General features: G+C 56.6%; 3 protein-coding genes across 3 annotated transcripts; 1 reads left to right on the top strand and 2 right to left on the bottom strand.

Annotated features, from left to right (window-relative positions):
- Nucleotides 1-255: 255 nt before the first annotated feature.
- On the bottom strand, nucleotides 256-1,790 carry B0T15DRAFT_481344 (uncharacterized protein; the record flags this gene model as incomplete). Its single annotated transcript, XM_062866020.1, has 4 exons — nucleotides 256-1,084; nucleotides 1,141-1,281; nucleotides 1,491-1,598; nucleotides 1,657-1,790. The coding sequence occupies 4 exons, from the start codon at nucleotides 1,788-1,790 to the stop codon at nucleotides 256-258; spliced, it is 1,212 nt and encodes a 403-aa protein (XP_062725576.1).
- An 8,775-nt stretch (nucleotides 1,791-10,565) lies between these two features.
- Nucleotides 10,566-17,042, bottom strand: B0T15DRAFT_516524 (proteasome stabiliser-domain-containing protein). Its single transcript, XM_062868259.1, has 3 exons — nucleotides 16,400-17,042; nucleotides 16,286-16,332; nucleotides 10,566-16,222 (listed from the first exon to the last, which is right to left on the bottom strand). The coding sequence occupies exons 1-3, from the start codon at nucleotides 16,568-16,570 to the stop codon at nucleotides 10,630-10,632; spliced, it is 5,811 nt and encodes a 1,936-aa protein (XP_062725575.1). The 5' UTR covers nucleotides 16,571-17,042; the 3' UTR covers nucleotides 10,566-10,629.
- Nucleotides 17,043-17,351: 309 nt separating this feature from the next.
- On the top strand, nucleotides 17,352-19,430 carry B0T15DRAFT_14454 (uncharacterized protein). The gene is made up of 2 exons (XM_062861919.1): nucleotides 17,352-18,202; nucleotides 18,271-19,430. Exons 1-2 carry the CDS (start codon nucleotides 17,677-17,679, stop codon nucleotides 19,344-19,346), a joined length of 1,602 nt encoding a protein of 533 aa, XP_062725574.1. The 5' UTR covers nucleotides 17,352-17,676; the 3' UTR covers nucleotides 19,347-19,430.
- Nucleotides 19,431-19,501: the final 71 nt, after the last annotated feature.

Below are 19,501 nucleotides of genomic sequence, written 5' to 3'. Positions count from 1 at the left end.
CTCCCACGATAAGAGCAGCGCAGTGTAACAGAGAAATCAAAAGAAAAAATCAACGACTTCGCCAACCATCCATCCGTGTCATCCATTCCCGTTCCTTATGATGTTCTCCTCATAAGCACGCCCAGAAACGCGAGAAGCAACTGCGAAGGACCGGGACGCCGAGCAATGCCAAGCAAGCTGAGCTTTTCTGTCCCACGACTCCCCACCCCGAAACGCCGGAAGAATGAACGGTTTTGAAAGGAAGGAGGTGAAGGCTTAGGCCATAGGGCCGGGAGGAGGGCCCTGAGGAGGGTTCCCACCAAAGGGCGGACCACCGTAAGGGCCGCCGGGTCCAGCGGGGCCATGAGGCGGGTGGGGCGGCATGCCGCCGGGGGCCATCTGGTAATGGGGCGGCGGGGGAGCCGGGCGGTACGGGGTACCGACACCCGAGTTGTTTTGGGACCTGCCCCAGGAAAGACGGACGCGGGAGTTTCCGATGGGATACCCCTGCATTTGATTGATGGCCATCTCGGCCGCATGGCGATGAACGAACTGGACAAATCCGCAGCCCTTTCCAGGCGGGATCTTGACGTAGGTGATCTCGCCAAATCCCTGGAAAAAGGAACGGAGCTCGTCCTCCGTAACGTATCCAGAGAGGCCCCCGACGAACACGGTGGTGTTGTTCGGGTCCGTGAACTGGTTCATCGGTTGCATGGGGTGGTTAAAGGCGCCTTGGCCGTAGTACGGGCCAGGCACACCCCACATAGCTCCCGGACCAGGCATGGCCTGCATCATGGGGTTTGCGCCGCCATGAGCCTGGCCATAGCCGCCGTGCGAGCGTGTCTTCGGAGTCGCGGTCGAGATGCGCATGGGCCGATTTCCGCAGTACACGCCCTGCATCTCAATCAGGGCGCGCTGCTGGTCGCCCTCGTCACTGAAACGGACGAATCCGTAACCGCGCGACTGGCCAGTCATGGCGTCGGTCATGATCTTGGCCGACTTGCAAGACGGAAACCGCGACTGGAAAAGCGACACCAGAACGTATTCGTTGACCTCAGGGCCAAGGTCGCCAACGAAGATGGAATACTCCGGGCCGCGGTCATCGCTAGTTTAATATATTAGCCAGGAGCTAAGGAGACTCTTCTTAAGGTGGAAACTTACCGACGGTCTACCAGGCCACCGCCCGAAGCCCAGTTCAACTTAAAGACCCGGGACGAGCCAGGAACTTGGTTTCCGTTCAAGTTCAGCGCCTTCTGTGCGGCCTCGGGCGTCGAGAACTCGACGAAGCAATATCCGGCATTGCTATTCACTTGTCAGTACGGTTTTGTAAAGGGAGCGTCCACAAGGACGCTATAACGAACTCAATCTGAAGTAGCAGGAGTGTGTATTGCTTGATCTGATGTCTTAGGTAAAACCACGGGTAGCGTCCATAAATAGAAAGCGGGGAGGGTGGGGGTGAATCTAGTGATGGGAATAATTGACTTTGTTTAGACAAGGGTGAGCAAACATACCCGGAGGTGCGGTCGCGGATGACCTTGACCTGGACGTTCTCGCTGCAGACGGTCTGGAAAACGTTCTTAATAAAATTCTCATCCATCCAGCCCTCCATTTCGCCCATCCTATTGTATGTGTCAGCGCATACAACAACCAAGGCGGTAACAACTTGAGCCCACGCACCACAGGGTCTTTGCCGCTTCGTTGGAAGTGGTAGACATCGGCGCGGTCTGGGAAAAGCCGGAATCTCCCGAGCCGTTCATGTTATTGCCATTAGTGGCAGCGCTCGAAGGGCCAGCAACAGTGTAATCCGCCATTGTTGAACTGTTATCACGATCAGCGCAAAGTCGTACCCCTGTTGAAGTAGATTGAAGTCGAGAAATGTGGAAGAAAAAAGAAGATGGAGTTGCAGGGTCCCGATCTGAAGTTCAGTGTTCGGTTTCAATAGGGAGACCGCGGTCTGGACCGCGATTAGAATTTGAGGTCGCGATCTCAATACCCCACGAAACGGTCTCAACTTTGAAACCGCGGTCTGATGTAAATAGTCGCGATCTAAATACCCCGCGAAAGATCGGGCTTACAAGTCGGTCTCTGGAAAACTAGACCGAGAGGAAAACGCATATGAAGACGGAAAACCGCACGGAAATGAGAACGGCAAACCACACAGAAAACAACACGGAAACCAGAATAGAAGGTCGCATAGAAAACAGAACAGGTGAGAGCGGAAATGATAATGGAAAGGTAACGAGACAAAATAGTATAGACTAGGGCCTTACCTTGGTTAAGAGACAAACCGTTAACGAAGTTGATGACGTTTATGACGTTGATGACTTTTTGGTGTTGCGAGAATTGTAATCGAAGACTAATGTTGTTGATGGTTAGAGAGAGTATAACGAATATGCCAAAGCACAACGTAGTAGATGAAACAAGTTAAAGTTGAAGACTGGGAAATGAAGGAACCAGAGAAGGGTAAGGAGGTGGTTGTAAGAGGGAGAGTTGTGCGAGGCCCTTGGGGGTGGGAAAGCCCTTGATATACTGCGAAGGGGGAAGTTCAGACGGAATACACGTGACTCGCGATCTCAAGAATTGCCACCGAATCACGTGCTTCCACACGTGACTCGAGGTTCAGACGGAAGTCACGTGCCCCGCCCCAGAATCGACAGTTCAGATCGTGGCACGTGAGAGTAGAGATAAGACGAGCAGCCAGGTAACTAGGATAGAGATAGGACGATTTGAGCAGCTGACTAGGAGAGAGTTAAGACGGATTAGGCAGCCAACCACTTGGTAGACATAACCCAAGGTTGCTGGCACGTGTAGAGCTGTTGAAAGCTGGGATCGTCTGTTTTCAGAGGCAGACAAGGTCTGGGGGCAGACAGTGCGCGGGGGCAGATAACGCCTGGGGGCATGACCAGCTTAGAGAGCGTGACTAGTCCCCGGGAGGTTATAGGTGCCCGGGGAAGTGCCAGCTGTGTAGGTTACTCGCACCCCAGGTTGCTTATACTGGACTGAGAGAACTTCCATCGTAACAATGTCCCTTTCATTGACAGCCCCAAGCTCAACATAGCAGCCACTAGGCCATGACTGCAAATGAGTGGGAGGGAAGGCGACGGCATGTAGAGGACGGGCTCTGGAATGCAGACGGCACGTCCCGCTTTGTCCAGGCTCAGGGGACCAGACGACTTCGAGCGCCACTTGACGCCAAGGACGCCACCCGATGCTACCGAGACAAACCCGAGGGTGTTATGCCTTGTCGCGTGTCGTGCCATAGGAGATGATGAGAAGTACGTACCGCTCCGCTCCAGCAGAGGCGCGCAGAGTGCCTGGGAGGGGAAAGAGTTGTCTCTGGGGTTTGCCGCGGCAATGAAGATGAAATCACATACCGAGAACTTCACCTCAACCAGCACTTGGAAGACGCGTAGAGAATCGGGAGACGAGCGCGGAGCGCGGGATTGCTTGCCACAAATCTAGAGAACACATGCCATGTCAGCAGCACGCCAACTTCGAAGCTGGAAATCAGCTTAGACTGAAAGAGCAAGACCCGGGTGGGCACAGTGCAGTTCTGGGCACAGTGCAATTCCGCACCATCAAACGCCCCCGGCCCTGAGCATCTGATAACTCCTCGCTAATGGCTCCGTCTCGTCGAAGGGGACCAAAGGCGCCTTAGGAACCATCGGACACCAGAGGCTGGAGGAGGGCTCAGCCGGCGTTGAGCCTCCTCTCGCAGCCGCGAGCTTCACAGACGATGGTAGCCAATGTGATGGTAGCCATATCTATAATGTGGTTTCTTCACATGAAGGAGATCCTGGCCGACGCAAGGTGATGGTAGCCGCGGAGGAGAGCTCCATAGCTTGGAACTTGGCCCAAGCTCAGGAGGCCGTGCTCATCAACTCTGTCTAACGGGGAGGTGAAAGGTAAATGGGGTCAAGGAGTCGTCTCATAGCGCGGTGGCGCTTGACGGTCCAAGATCGCATGGATCACGGGATCAAGCTAGTGTTGCTCCGGCGCGATCCTAGCTCTGCTCCAGCATGGAAGCTCGGCCATGTTGGAAGACCAATCGTTCATCTTGGCGAAGCTACAAATCGTGGGCCCAGGTCAAAGCTCCTAAACGCGTTCTGGCGCGGCCACATCCCAGGATAGCCGGGTGACTCAACCTAGCGGGGAACTCTTGGAGTCCACTAGGACGAAAAAGTTCTCCAAGTCCGCCGGGACTGCTATTTCAAGACCACCCACCGAACATAGACCGACTGGTCCAAAGGAAAACGAACCAGGATAATAACTATGGATAGAGGCGAGTCTGAAAGGATCAACAGGGAAGAAATCTTGCTTACCGATCGAAGCAGTGCAATGCAAAGACGCCGGAATGACTGAGAAGCGCACCGTCGAATCGATGCCAATACTTTTCTGAACCGACGCGACGAACGGTATCCAGGATCCGAAGAGCAACTGTTGCGGTAGACGCCTTCACGCCGTGGAACTCAAAGACCCCGAAGAAAAGTCGAAGATGTTAGGAGATAACCGAGTCTTCGATTGTGAGACCGATAACAGTGAGGAGACGGCCCCAAGTGTCGAGAATAAGATACGAAAGAGCAGTGACAGACTCTCGCTGATGGAGGGGTTGGTCAAGGCTCCCTAAAGCTTCGATAGCGTCAAGAGATCCAGAAATCCGGCCGAAATACGAACCGAAGAACTCGATAAAGGATGCCCTGCTTAAGATCATCAGTAACTCGCCGAAGGCCAAAGCAAACGTTGCCCAAGGAATAATAGCTAGCACGCCGATGGTTTCAAGCGGCAGATCCAGATTGTCGAGTTCGCAAACCAGCCGGCACCAGGAACCAACTAGAGAGGTCCGAAGGTCCATTCGTAAGCCCATGGACGGACATCCATCGACGAATGAGGAAATGGAGACTCCTAAGGCGGGCTGGCTAAGGAGGAGAGTCATATCAACTTGCAAAGCAGCCGTTCCGAAGGAGGTCCGTTCGACAGGCACCCGGGAATTATGGGCCTTGCATCCAGAATCCAACTCGAGCCTCCTACGGTCCAGTTCCCGTCTGAGAGACCGTCTAGACGAGCGTTCGTGTGATGAAGCGGCGGACATCCCGTGACGGTCAAGACAATGCGGCCACTGCAAGAGAAGGTGGCGGCTCGTCGTGGATTCACTCTCCCGTACGCGTTCTCGCCCAGGTAGCGCAAAGTGTGCCAATCCTCAGACTTGCGGCAACAGCTCGACGCGGAGGAATGGTTGACAGCCTGCAGACCAGGGTCGCTTGGAGCGAGGCCCTCCCTCCCGTTCTCCTCAGACCCAGTCGTTAGGGTACGCAAGGACACACGCGGGATGTGTGAATCGCCTCGGCGGTGCAGATGTTGTGAGGGCAAAACGTGCTCCGGCAGAAAGCTGTAGCGTCGTGGGAGTCAAGGAGCCCGTAGGGATCGTGACCCACGAGCTCAGATCTTGACGCTATCGAGAGTCTTCGGGAACCGGCCATGGCCAGATTCGTCGCCCGCCACCGGTGTGGCCTCGCGGTGACCGCGAGGATCCATTTCGTGTCCAGACAAGGCTCGCAGGGCACACAAATCGAGATTTCGTTTCCTTCCCGGTCCACAGAGCGTTCATCCACATGCCACGCCAGGTCCAACACTCCAAGTCACCGAGTCCGGGTCCGTATTCACGTCCAGTCCGACTCGAGGACACAGCTTGACGGCAAAGGAACGGTACAATCCATGTTCACCAAGTCAAGACTTACCCTCAAAACACTTTGCGAACAGCGCAACCTCCTTAGTATCTTCCACCAGTAGTCGATAACCGGATGTGGTTGGAGAGACGGGCGGTCCGTCTCTCAGTGTGTACGACGGTGATGGTCGATCCAGAGCAGGAGGATTGGCGGATGACGTGGGACGAAGGGAGGGGCGACTAGGTGTGTTGAGTCTGCCGAGGCGAGCAGGGCAGGCAGTGTGGCGCGTAATCGAGACCGTCGAGGAAGCCCGCAAGAACCAACCGGACGCCAAGCGCTGAAAGCACAGCAAAGACACTCAAAAAGGATGCTTTGGCGAAAAGGCAGCAAGAAAAGCAGAAAGCGCTCAACAAGGGGTGCGGCGGACGGAGGGGTAAAAAGGAAAAGAGAAAAAGAGAGCCAGACGAAGGAGCCCTGTGTGGAGTGTCTGCGAAGCAGTGGGAAAGGTGAAAACTGGGCAGGCGCCGCCGACGACTGACGACGAGAATTTGCCCTGGGGTGGGGAAGGCCCAGCCCAAGGACGGCCCACCCACACCACCCAGGCAAGCGTCGATGATCGCGTCACTACTACCCGGCCCCTGCGCCTCGGTGCCTCTAAGTTACCAACTCCAACTCTGTGCAACAACACAAAATGCATCTATAGCTATGTACTGTCGCCAAAACGCTCGATCTACTACGGAACCCAACCAATTGATGATTCATTGACCTTTGCAGATCTCTGATCACTGTCATTGGACGGCTGCGAAGCCAGAACGCGGATGCTGCCTCGGTCCGCACCCTCCCAGAGTAGGTGATCTGACAGCACGGGGACGGGAGAGCATCGTCTGGCAACGATGCAGTGCCCTCTACATGTAACCTATGTCTACAAGTGCGGCCGTCAGCTCTCTCACGGCAATCGACCTTGCTCCCCAACTCGGCGAAGTGCGTCGAACTTATCAATGTCTATGGAGAAGCGCAAACAAAAGAGCAAATTCGCAAAAAGCCGCGGGTATGGAAGGGGAGGGGGTGCCATTAGCCGGCACCCGTCGCACAAGACCGATCACCCTTACCCTTAGCTCCAGCTATCTTCCGCGGGGTCCAGCTTGACATCGCGTTGGCGAAGCATTGAGACATTCCAAACAGCCATATTGTTTCGTTTCGAGCCGACGAATGTTACCCGATCGATCTCCGTCATATGCAAAGGACGGCGATCCTGCTAAGGCACTGTGCATCTAGAGCGGCACTCTACACACCAATCTGGACGGTCCCGGAGTTTACCGTATGCACGTGCTATACGGAATGGTAGTTTGGCCGCATTGGCGCTACCCCGCGGAAGCGCCCATCCTGCACATTAGGTGTCCGGCCAACCAGACTGAGTTGTAGGCATTGGAGAAAGGACCACAATAAGGATACTCAATGTCTGGACATCTTCCAACAAGAAGGCCAAAGATGCGGCATTCAGCATTCTTAGGAAAACTACGTTTCACTCGCAATACTCAAGACGCAAGTCCTACCTACCGGCGGGGTGTACCAAGCAGCAGCAAGCTCCACTTCCCGGATATGGCTCGACGGGATTGGAGCTTGCTGAAGCGCACATTTTCCACAAGAACCTTACCTCACTCAAGTGCTCCGGGGGTGGGTAGAAATGCCTGCGTGAAGCAAATCAAGCTCAAGGGGGGAATCAGCGTCCCAGTTGCACAAGGGAGGCTGGGCAATGACCGGACCCTGGACCACATGCAAGTCAACAGTGCATATTTTCGATCACTTGCATGGCCACATCAACGAATCAGCCGTCTTGGCTCAGATCGTAACGGCGCCCAGATCCAGCTCGGGATTAGGCCAGCGGTTTTCCTTTCCCCTACGTCAGCCATGTGTCCTTACGAATTCTCAAGACCGTAGCTCTTCAACAGAACCGCCCTCCCGAAATTTCCCGTATAATCACATGCGTAGGCATCTCCGGACGCGAAGGACCTTCCCCGATCGTCGACGTAACTTCCTTGATGATGCGAGTGGGTCGTTGGTGAGAGATGTCCCAACGACCGCTCGGCTACGAGTCAGACCTCAGCCAATAGTAAACAGTCCTACGACAAGCTACTAGAGTCCTCGACGGATCTGTGTCTATCAAAATGACACCGGCAGCGGCAACGGTAACGGCAACGACCTCCCATACGATACCAAACGGAACATCCCTATCCCCAGCTGTGACCCCGGTTACGGATACCTGCACTTCGTTTCGTTTCCGCACGTAATGGCCCAATCTTCCTCACGTCATGGATCGCACAAAGCTTTGAAGCCCACCGCTAACTGTCGAGACGAGATACCCATAGGCAGGGGACCTCGAAGGTCAGAGAAATATCTAGTCCATCCCGTACTAACGTGTTGGGCTCTTTCGGAGTGGGCAAGGTACCAACAATACCATGCCCCTAGTCGGGCACTCGACCGCAAGTGGAAACAGCCTTCGTCGGCCATGCAGAGACCGTTTAGGGTTCCGCAAGACGCCGTACTACACACCACCTACCTAGATATCGAAGAGAGCCTGGAAACGGTGGCGCGTTTGTTACAGCAGTGGTACAACCACACTGAGCCACAACTAGACCGCACGGTAAAGTAGGGCACCATCTGCCTAGTTTCACCCAGGATCAGGCCTGCCGTGGGCGAGATCGCAACCTCGATTCAGCAATCACAAACTTCCGGCGTCTAGGCCGCGGGGAAGGAGACCGGTGAGCTATCAAGATGGTCTCGAACAAGCAACAATGGAAGATGACGTACATGATAAGGAATGGGGGATAGCAGAATGGCAGCGATTAGGACCATGAAATCGGCCGGTCCAGGATGTCCCGTGTGATAGATACCCCCCAAAACCGGGGCAGAGCTCTGACATCCGAGGAGGGTCAGCTTAGCACATCCCGCACATCCAACCACCCAGACACTTCTTCTGTCACACAAGATCTAAACAAGCAATTGAATCTCAACTGGGTATGCAGAAGAAAACTCGGAAGCTGATGCGCCAAACACAACTTAGACTTGCCCCACATGCTTCAAGTTGTTAACTGACTCGTGAGGGGTCAGGATAACATGTTGCCCACAATTTGCTGAATAAGCCCGCGATCGGAGAGTCCTCGTCGTGGCGGTAATAAGATCTCTACGTTGATAGAAGCACACGCTAGAGAAGAAAGACCAGTTCGGGGTCGAAGCCTGGCGATCTAGACCGAAAGGAGCTGCGCTCTGAGGGTGAGGGACGTCATGAAGCTAGAATACCACATGCTGTGTGGTTGGCCTCAGGGAAGATGGGTCTCTTCATGACTCATATGAAAACAACAAGCACGAGGGGGAATGCCCTCGTGCGCCTTGTGCAGCCTCGTCGTGTTTCAGCCTTCGTCATTACTATGTATGCCATAAGTGATGACGGTTGAGATAGCGACTTGATCGCAGTCATCGCTTGTTGAAGGCTTGCATGTGATGACTGCAGAACGGGCTAGCAAAGCAACCACCGCTGTTTCCTCGGCTCCGTTGGTTACCTGTACGGTGTCGGCGATGGCGATGACAACTAGATCGCGCCCGATCGCACTTATTGGTTGAAGGCTGGCATGTGAAGGCTGTGAAATGAGCTAGCGAAGCAATCCCCGTTGTGTATTCGGCTTCGTTTGGTGATGACGATGAGATCGCGACTCGTCGCACTCATTGGAGCCACCGCTTGGAGGATAGCAGGTGACGGCTGCAAAAACGAGCCGGTGAATGAGTCATCATTACTGCCAACTGGTGATTTTGATCGCTAGGTAGGGGGTGGGAGAGCAAATGTATTAGGTACCTGGTAATACCGGAGGAAGAGAAGAGGTTGTTGGCGAGGAGGAAGTGAAAGAAACGTAGAAAGAACTCAAATTAGGCAGAAATACCGAGACAGCGCGGAGGGAGGTTGATGGTAAGGGAAATGTCATGGGCATACGGATAATGGGCGTGTTGAAGTCCTCAAGCTATTGCTGCGGCATGTCTACCAAGCTGGACTCAAGCTGGACTTTGATTGCTATCAACCACTCTCAACCAGTTGAGAGAATCAATGACAGCTGTCTGGACAAACAGAACAGTGACATATGGACGCAGTCACACTCTTCCTGTGTCTGCTGGCATTACCATAATAAGCTGAGGGGAGACATTTGTCTGCCACGGGACTCATTCTGTGAAGGGGGTCATGCTGTAGCATAACATGGTGATCTTAAACAAGGCCCAGGGTTTTGAAGTTCGCATGTCAATGGCCCTTTGAAGTTGTCGATTGGGAAGTCTATTATAAATAATTTGTTTTTCAGAGAAGTCGTGTGGTGACACTGTACGCTGCCGGCAGACTGGGGGTTCTGCTGGTAAGTGTTGAAGCTACGCAGAGAGTACAGAAAGAGGCTATACCGGCCATACAACCACTCCCACACGAGTACACGCTTTCGGTTTGGTATGTCGGCTATGCCAGGCATTACCCCGTCAAAGCAGTCGCGACCATCATTAGCATATCGGATGGCTAACATGATTTAGCCTTGGGGAACAACCCCCTCTCAGTGAATCCACGCATGAATTCTCTGCCTCCCGAGGACAGCAACTCGCCGACGAAGTTTCTTTTGAGTGGTAGCTCCTCAACTCTAGAGACTACCCCGAGAGCGATCTTGGGCGCTCTCGATGCCACGATCGCCGCACACCTCGGGCGAGGAGAACACATCCCACGCAGCATCGAGAACACCTTGCTGAGGAAGATCAACAGGGTAATCCAGGACAAAGACGACGAGGTCATATTTTTCCTCTCTCGAAGCCTGTCAGCAGCACATGGAACGGACGGGGGATCGCAAGGGGCGCTTTAACCATGTGGCAAATCATCCCTTGTCAGGGCAACGAGCTAATGCGCAGTGAAGCCAACACAATTCAATTTCTCTAACCCGTAGATACTACCTTAAATACGAAACATCCCATACTAAGCGTCAAGAACCCCCAAACACTCCCTCCACACCTTCTGCACATCAAGCGACCTCTCCCTCCGCAGCATCCCATCCACCATACTCCTCATCTCCGCCACCCAGCCCGCATCAACATCAGGCCCAGTGCGCATGCGCAAGCGCACCATCCCAAACCGCATCACAACCTTGGCCGCCCTCGCCCTGGCAAGACGCTGCTCTTCCGTACCCGTGCCCGTGCCCGTGCCCGCATCATCCGCCGCCTCAGAGGAGAGGTCTAGCGTGCGCAAGAACCACATCACAACCTCCCGGACCTGATCAGCCGGCTCTGGAGCCGCTGCTGCCGCGTCGTCATCGTCACCAGCAGCAGCAGCAGCAGCATCCTCGAGCACGTCCCGCACACAATCGTACCAGAACGGGGCGCGGCGGAGGGTGGCATACTCCGGGCGGGCTACACACGGTGGTGATGGTGGTGATGGTGGTGGTGACTGCTGCGCGTTGAGGGTCTTGTTGTTGTTGTTGCCCGCGGCGTCTTCCAGTGCGAGGACAACCTGCCGCAACACCGCCGTGGGGTTCCGCCTCATCTTGGGGCGGTTATACCCTTTGACAATGGCCTCGATGGCAGCCCATGTCGTGCGGCTTTTGAGATCCAACCCGTGCGCTCTCCCCTTCCCCTTTCTCTTACTAGTACTGGTCGTAGTAGTAGTGGTATTATCCACATCCATCGCATCCCCATCCCCACCTTCTTCTCCTTCTCCCACTACCGCCACAAACGGCGCAACAACATCCGCAATCTCCGACAGCATATCGAGATCATCCTCCCTGACCGCCGCCACCCGCCACAGACAGCGGAAGGCATGCGGGCGGTAGGCGTCATTATTCCGCCTCGCCTCGCGCAAGGCAATTTTCTTGGTCTGCTCCGCCAACTGCCTGTGCCACTGTAGGTTCTCATCATCATCCCCTTTAGTAGTAGTAGTAGTAGTAGTAGTAGTAGTAGTAGTAGTAGTACTAGTAGTGGCCTTGACAAAGTCGGGAAAATGCTCTAGCAGCTTCTCCTTCCCCTCAAACGTCTTGAGCGCCAGCGCGCGCTCATACACCGGCCACAATACCGCTCTCTTCACACTCTCCACATTCCCTTGACTACCACTACTACTAGAACTAGTAGAAGTAACAGCCTCAACAACAGCCGCGCACGCGAGTGCACCGGTATGTTTCAGCGCCCACTGCGGGGTGTCAACAAGACATCTCTCGACGAGCGCGACAATCTCGGCCAGGTAGCGCGCCACGGTGCGCGGCGTGCTGCCGGCGTGGGTGTCCCACACCTCGCCCGCCGCCTTGCTGACGTAGGCGGACTCGTCCGTGTCGTGCATGGCGAGAAAGGCAAACGGCAAGAGCACCGTCTCGAGCGACGCGAAATGGTCTGGGGAGATCTTGGACAGGGCCAGCACCGCGTCGGCGATCTTCTGCCTGCGCGTCTCGTCTTCCGCTGTCAGGTAAAGCGTCACGAGCCGGTTGGTGAAGTTGGTCTTAGCGTCCGGAGAAGGGATGATCCGTATCAGGTAGGCGGCGGCACGGGCGTAGTTCTGCGAGACTTCGTCGTTGCGGTCGAGCGTCTGCTTCTCCATCATTGTGAGGAAGGTCTGGGAATAGGGCGCAAAGGAGAGGGCGTGGCGCGTGGCGAGGGTCGAGAGAACGCGGGCGCAGCCGATCTTGGTGGGCATGCCCAGCGCGGATTTGATAGACTCTTGCAGCTTCGGGGCCAGGGCAGCCATGACGGCGTCGTCGACGCTGCGCAGGCAGTTGTCGATTGCCTCGGCGATGGGGCTGCGCGAGACCATGGCGCTGCGCAGCTTGTCGATCTTCTCGCGGTTGTCGTCCCCGGCGCGCTGGTAGTGGTAATTGATGGCCTCGGGCTCGATCGTGCTCAGCAGGCCGAGCAGGTGCGGGACCATGGTGGGGATGTAGGGCTTGAGCGCGTCGCCGCCGCTCTTGGCGATCTTCATGACGGTGATGGTCGCGAAGAGCTTGACGTCCTCGACGCTGCTCTCGATGCCCTTGTCGGAGAGCAGGAACGGCAGCGCCTCGTTGATCATCGCCCGGGCTGTGGTCGTAGAGCCGGACTCTTCGAGTTGCCTGACCAAAGTCGTGGAGAGGGCGATGCAGAGGTGGAGCGCCGCGTTCCTGACCGTGGCCTTGACGTCGTCCAGAACCTTGAGCGCGGCCGTCCAGATATCCTTGTAGTATCGCTCGTACACCGGGAAGGGCCTCCCGGAAATTAGATCCGAGACGGCGGCACAGCTGGCCTCGCGCACGCGCCACTCCCTTCCCAGGATGCTCTTCAGCAGGTCCTGTATGATGCTGTCGAAGTGCGTTTCCAGCACGGCGTTGGAGTCCTTGACGAGCGCCTTCCAGATGTCATTCATGGAGCGCTGGACGTTCTGATTCGGGTCGAAGCGGTAACGATAGAGCTTGGGATAGAGCTTCGGGTCGACTTCAGAGGACGAAAGAATGCTGCTGAGCCCGAACCGCCCGAAGGCCGACCGCGTCGACCAGGTCGCGGCATTGGTGGCGAGCGACATGAACTTGTACACCAAGCTCGGGTCGCCAACCTCGTTCGCCAGGCTGACGATGTCCTTGTACGACGTGACGGACTTGCCCTCGCCGGTGGGGAGGGCGCCGGCATCGAAGAGCTCCGTCTCCTGATCCACCTTGAGCTGAGGCCCAGACCCCGTAAACGCCGAGACGAGGTCGCGGACGAGGTTGCCCCTCAGCGCCGCGTCGCCCTTCTCGTACACCAGAGACAAGCCCCGCGACGCAGTCTCCTGAACGAGCTCGTCCCTGGCGCTGAGCAGCCGCATGAACGCGGCCTGGCACTCCCTGAGTCTCGAGTGGACCTCCTCAAGCTGCGAACAGTGCTGGATAAGACAGAACAGCCAGATGCCGGAAGCCTTCAGCAAAGACGGTTTGGTGGTTTTGCAATCCGCCAGGACCTTGTCCAACGCCGCAGTGAGACTCCCTGAGCGCTTGGGTACCCGATACGCAGTTCCCGCGGCCTGGACGTCGATGGTGAGCTGAACGACATCGGCGTCCCAGCACGCAACGGCCGCTGCGATGGCCTCTCCAACAGCGAACTGCACCTCAACCTGCTTACTTTCGTGAAGAGCGTAAAGCTTCTCGAGGATCGAATCGAGGATCTCGGCTGCTGAGTCCGTCGTCGGCAGCGGGATCGCCAGTCGCCCAAGAGCCGTGATCGCCTTCTCGTTGCCCTTCCTGGCAAGGGACACCAGTGGATCGATGAAGGCTTTCGACAGAGAAGCCCCGTCTGCTGCTTCCGGACCCATCTGGACACCAGCCGTCCAGAGCTGCGAGTAGGCTTCCAGCAGCGCCTCTTGAGTCGACACGGTAGCCGAAGACACAGAGTCGAGCGTCGGCAATACCTGGCTGAGGTTGGAAGTGAGGTTCGTGCTCGCCTCCACAGAGTAGTAAATGCGCTTCGAGACGAGATGAGCTAGGGCAAGGAACGCGCCCTCAACCGCATTTAGTTCCGACCCCACCGCTCTCGTAAAGTTCCCGATCATGCTGCCCAGTGTGGCCTTGAAACTAGCGACGGCCTCGGCCGAGTTGGATGGATGGGCCGCGAGGATCCCATAGGCCTTTGCACCCAGAACCCGCAGCTCCTTCTTGTTTGACTTGACGAGGCCCAGCAGCTCGCTTGAGCGAGATGCCAGGGGCTCCAGCACGGCCTTGGGAGAGAGCGACGCGATGTCCACAAACGACTGTGCGCATGGCTCCGCGATCCTGGCATCGTCCTTCACCATTCCCTCGAACGCGGCGCGAAGGAGCTTGACGAGCGCCTGCTCCTGGCGTGCTTCTGACGACAGGTACGCCCGGATGGTGTTGCGGCTGGCGAGGTCCGACTGCACGAGCGCGCCCAGCCGCCTTTCCCACCCCGGCTCGACGTCAAAGTCCTTGAGCGCCGCCAGGAACATGATGCGCTTGCAGTAATCGACCGCGACGGGGAAGGCCGGGAGCGATTCCGCGGGGAAGTTGACAAAGACACCCCTATCGTCGATATCCATGCCCCGGTCCTGGCCGCCGAACAGAGAGGAAGTGTGGAACGGCACGATGGCCTGTTTGAAGAACATCGGGACCATCTCCTTCCAGTCAGGCAGGGCGTTCGACTTGTCGTCGTTCGCGTAGTATGTCCAGGGGTCCAGTCCCTTCTGGCCCTCCTCGACTACGTCGCTGCGCTCGTCGGGACGCCCGGCCACCGCGAGAATATCGATCCACCGCGCATACAGGTCGGAGAAGGGAAGGCAGTGGTTTGCCCACTTGGCCACGGCATGCCGGGCGCTCCTGACAACTTCGGGATCGTCATCCCTGGCCGTCATGTAGCTCAGCAGGATGGACTGCAGCTGGGCGGTGACGACGAGGTCGTGCGGGGGCTTGAACAGGCTTGTAAGGCTCGAAAGTGCACCGTCGATGTTGACCACGACATCCGGGGTCGGGTCCTCGGAGAGGGAGCGGAACAGCCACCCGGCCAGGGACAGTCGCTCGGTGTTCGACATGGACGTGCCCTTGGCGAGGATGCCGATGGTCTCGTACGCCCGGGACCGCAGCGTGTTCTCGTCAACTGATTGCCGTTTGGGCTTGGGCCAGCCTTGGTCGGCGATAAAGGCCCTGAGCATCTCGATCAGCGGTGGCCCTATCTTGTTATAGTCTGTCTTCGCAGAGCCGATTCGGGCCACCCAGTTGATATATTCGAACAATGCCCGATGAAGCCTGTTCTGTTCCAGTCCTAGTGACTTGGCGGGTGCCGGCTGGCCGTCTACCTGCATTGCATCGCCCGCCTCGGCTGGCCTGGCGACGTTACGGCGGAAGGCAGCGAGGACCTCGTCGGCGAAGGTGGTCGCTACCTCTGACTTGCTGAGCACCCCAAGAATGCGGATCCGATATGGCGCCGGCAGCGCCGCGTGGGCTTGGAAGAGCTCCTGGATCAGGCCCTTGTCCTCGAGCGAGACCGAACTTCGCTTCAAAAGGTCATCCCCAACACCAGCGACGCGGTAGTCGGGGCTCGACGCCGCGTAGATGGCGGGAATGAACTTCTCTTCGTCGGTAAAGGCCCCGCTCGCGAGCAAGTTGACCACCTGGATCCGAGCCTCGGAAAGCGTGAGCCCGCCCGCAGCAGGGTCCCAAGTCCCGGGCTTACCCACAGTCAGGAAATGGATGTCTTCGTCTGACAAGCCGGGCGACTCCGCCGAGCCAGACGCGTTGGCCTTCAACAGCAGCAACTTCCCGAACCAATCGGCGACGAACCTGGCATCCTGCGGGTTTGTTAAGCCCATGGCTTCCCGGAAGTCAACATCCTCCTTGCTTCCGCGCGGAGGGATCCTGACAGCGGGGAGCATCCGCAGAATGACGTTAAAGAGTTGGCTGGCCGATGATGCCGGCTCGCTGCTGATGCCGCGCAGAGCCTTAGGGAGCAGAGCTCGATGCTCGTCGACGTCTAGCTTCCGGACGCTGTGCTGGATGTAGATCAAGTCGAAGTGCTTGATCAGGGATTGTTCTGTGGCCTTGTACTGGTCAAGGAGGGCAGCCACGGGTAGGATAATGCTGGGAGAAGCGATGATACGTCAGGACCGTTGATGTCAGTGCACAAGCTGGACATAATCGTACCTCGGAGATTTGATGAGCTTGTTGATAGTCTGACATGTCGATATGACCTGTGACGAGACGGTTAGTATTACAAGTAAAGATTGAAGATGTAGCCTGACCAGATGGTCAACATACCTTGTTGCGGACCGAGACATGGCCGCTCCCGGCCTTCAGGAGTAATGGGGCCAGGTACACCTTCAGCAGCTGCTGTAGCTTCTCCTCGTCCGAAGAAGCCGAGAGAATCCTCCACTCGACCTTCTCTATGAGCTCCAACTCTCTCTTTGAATCAACCGGGCCGGCCATCATGAAGGGGTGCACTCGAGTCCTGGGCGCATTCGGGAATCGGGAGTGGAAGGCTGCGATGATGAGAGAGGGGCTACCGCTTCGGGGCGAATCTCAAGAAAATGCACGCGAGACAAATGCGATGCGCATCACCTAAATAAAGTAAACTAAATCCGGCAAGATCTTTCGCGGTTGATGTTGTTGAGAGTTTGGACATAAGTTACTCTATTGGGGTTAAAAGATCCTTTTTATTAGAATTGTAGATGCTGCAACAGCGACTCATCAGCATTGCCTCCTGCAGGCTGCTCCGGCACACGCAACGGCCGAGCTTCAGGGCCACTTCAGGCTCGCCTCTTGACTTTGTTACTAAGCAAACAGTGGATGGCAAGGAAGTAGGTAGAAATGATGTCGTAATATCTGAAGATGAAAGAAATCAACGTGATTTCCGGTACAAGAGCTCAGTCTTCTGTCTAGCTTGACAGCTTTCAACCTTCAAGGCCGTCGTTGTCCTCTTATTTAGGACTCTGCAACTCCATGAGGGACAAGTCATCAATGTGATGTGCACGAGCGTTGTAATGCCCTAACCCTGGCTTGGTTAGGGGTCGGGCGGCGATTGATCCGGCGTGGGGCAAGTTCGGGTTGCGTCACAGGCGGTGGCCTTCAAGTTCGCAGGCCCCAAGCTCCAGACCCTGTGCCTTTCTCACTTGTTTCACTTCACATGGTTCTGCCTCCCAACTTTGACACCAGGCCCCGCATTACGAACTGCTCTACGATACCTTATCCGTCGGCACAAGCACAAGGCACCTACGTCTTCTAGGTTGTCCCTCTGCCTTGGGATTCAGTCCGAGGCCCTTGATAGCGCGGGGTTCCATATCAACTTCCCCCACTTCAACATTTCCAGGGTGTCTCATCGCGGTCCTGCCTCGCCCAAAGACCGCTTAGGTACCAACAGACCGACACCAAGCGCTATTTCTAACGGCGATTTCTCGATTATTTAGCGGTGCAGACATCGACGAACCCCTCTAAGTCGCATCGCTTGGGCCCAACTAAGCCTTTTGGCTCGTTACCGACATATCGTCCATCCCTTCCCGCCCGCTGTGAGCCAGCGCCCATTTGACCGGATACTCAATATGGCGAGCTCCGAAGACATCGATTCCTTCATAGCCATAACCGGCGCCAACCGCACAGCAGCCGAACACATGCTGGAGTTGTGCGGTGGGGAACTCGAGCAAGCGATCCAGCTGTGGTTTACCGACGAAGACCTGCAGCGGTCACTGAGCAATGCCGGACCGTCGGCTGCCATAGCCTCGGCGAGCCACTCCAGCAGACCGAACCGTCCGCAAATTGGCCGGGAGGACGAACAGGGCGTCATCCATCTTGATTCGGACGACGATGTGCCCATGACCGAGAATGAGCCCGACGACGCGGACGAGGCTGCAGCGATCGCCAGGCGAGCTCAGGAAGAGGAAGACGCGGCCATGGCGAAGAGGATGCAGGAGGAGCTGTACGGTGGTCCGGCTGCAGAGGAGGGCGGTGTACGAGCTCCGATGGCGCGCGTAACAGAGACCTTGGTGGGGCCAAGCTTCGATGATCCCGAGGATGATGATGGGCAGGCAGCGGTGCTGGAGCAGCTGCGTCGGAGACAGCAGGCGAGAGGTAAGTACTAGCCAGCATCCATCCATCTCGCCTTATTTTGCGCTCGTCCGCTTACAAGCTTCGCGCAGCCCGACCATCCGCCAACCCATTCGCTCAGTCCGTTTGGGAGGAGAACGCGCAATCATCACGCCCCTCACCCCTCGGGGCAGCCGAACCCAGTCGGGCATCCCGCCTGGCAGAACTGTTCCGCCCTCCATACGATCTAATGTCGCACCTTAGCTGGGATGAGGCCCGGGAGGAGGGTAAGGACAACAAGAAGTGGATCCTGGTGAACCTCCAGGACGCGTCCGACTTTAACTGCCAGGCGCTCAATCGCGATGTATGGAAGGACGAAGCTGTGAAATCTCTCGTCAAGGAAAACTTCATCTTCCTCCAGTACGAGAAGAACGACTTTGCGGCCGAGCAGTACATCACCTTCTACCTGCCCAATGAAGGCCATCAGAATCCCAACAACTTCCCCCATGTGTCGATCATCGATCCGCGCACCGGCGAGCAGGTCAAGGTCTGGAGCGGGATCCCCTTCCCGAAGGCCCTGGAGTTCCACGCGCAGCTCGTTGAGTTCCTTGATCGATACAGCCTGTCCGCTAACAGCAAGAATCCGGTCTCTAAAGTTAAGCGGCCCGGGCAGGTGGTGGATGTGGACCGCATGACGGAGGAGGAAATGCTAGAGATGGCACTACAAAACAGCCTCGACGCAAACGGTGGCCCCGGCCGCCCGAACGTCCACGACCCGGACGAACTTACCAAGTCAACAGACACGTTGATAGGCTCGAAGGGCAAAGGAAAAGCGGAGTCTGCCGAGTCGGCAGGAGCAGAGGTCGAGCCACTCCCGGCCCAGGAGTCTGTCTTTGCCAGGATACCCTCAGATCGGCCGCACGAGGAGCCGCCGGCCGACCCGAGTACGACGACCAGGCTGCAGGTCAGGAATCCGCCGGGGCGAATCATCCGCCGCTTCCGCCTAGACGATCGCGTCGCCCGCATCTACGAGTGGCTCAAGGCCGAGCCGCTACCGGGCAAGGAGGGCGTGGCGTTTGAGCTCAAGTCGATGCCGCAGGGGACGGACCTCATTGAGCACCTCGACAAAACCATCCAGGAGGCCGGCCTTGCCAACGGCACGGTCATGCTTGAGTTCATTGAGGAGTAAAAAGGGCCATTTACCTCTATTTACACCCATACTTTCTATTCACGCTTTCACTTGGTAGTCTCGTGACCCTGATTTTACCGTTGCTTTCGCATACTCATGGGGGTTGCACTTAGAAAGGGAGCACCGTCGGGGCGTGAGACTAGGAGGATAGACTG

This window comes from Chaetomium strumarium, assembly GCF_033439665.1.
Source record: "Chaetomium strumarium strain CBS 333.67 chromosome Unknown B0T15scaffold_1, whole genome shotgun sequence".
Lineage (NCBI taxonomy): Eukaryota > Fungi > Ascomycota > Sordariomycetes > Sordariales > Chaetomiaceae > Chaetomium > Chaetomium strumarium.
Note: the sequence above shows the minus strand (reverse complement) of the source record. Positions and strands in the feature narration are given on the sequence as shown.

What these genes read in the sequence shown, in the direction of transcription:
- B0T15DRAFT_516524 (XM_062868259.1), bottom strand. Translation starts at nt 16,570, where the DNA reads ATGATGGCCGGCCCGGTTGATTCAAAGAGAGAGTTGGAGCTCATAGAG. An exon ending in ATGTCTCGGTCCGCAACAAG is followed by an intron (nt 16,333 to 16,399) that starts GTATGTTGACCA and finishes GTCTCGTCACAG; the next exon opens with GTCATATCGACATGTCAGAC. An exon ending in AAGCTCATCAAATCTCCGAG is followed by an intron (nt 16,223 to 16,285) that starts GTACGATTATGT and finishes CGCTTCTCCCAG; the next exon opens with CATTATCCTACCCGTGGCTG.
- B0T15DRAFT_14454 (XM_062861919.1), top strand. Translation starts at nt 17,677, where the DNA reads ATGGCGAGCTCCGAAGACATCGATTCCTTCATAGCCATAACCGGCGCC. An exon ending in TCGGAGACAGCAGGCGAGAG is followed by an intron (nt 18,203 to 18,270) that starts GTAAGTACTAGC and finishes AGCTTCGCGCAG; the next exon opens with CCCGACCATCCGCCAACCCA.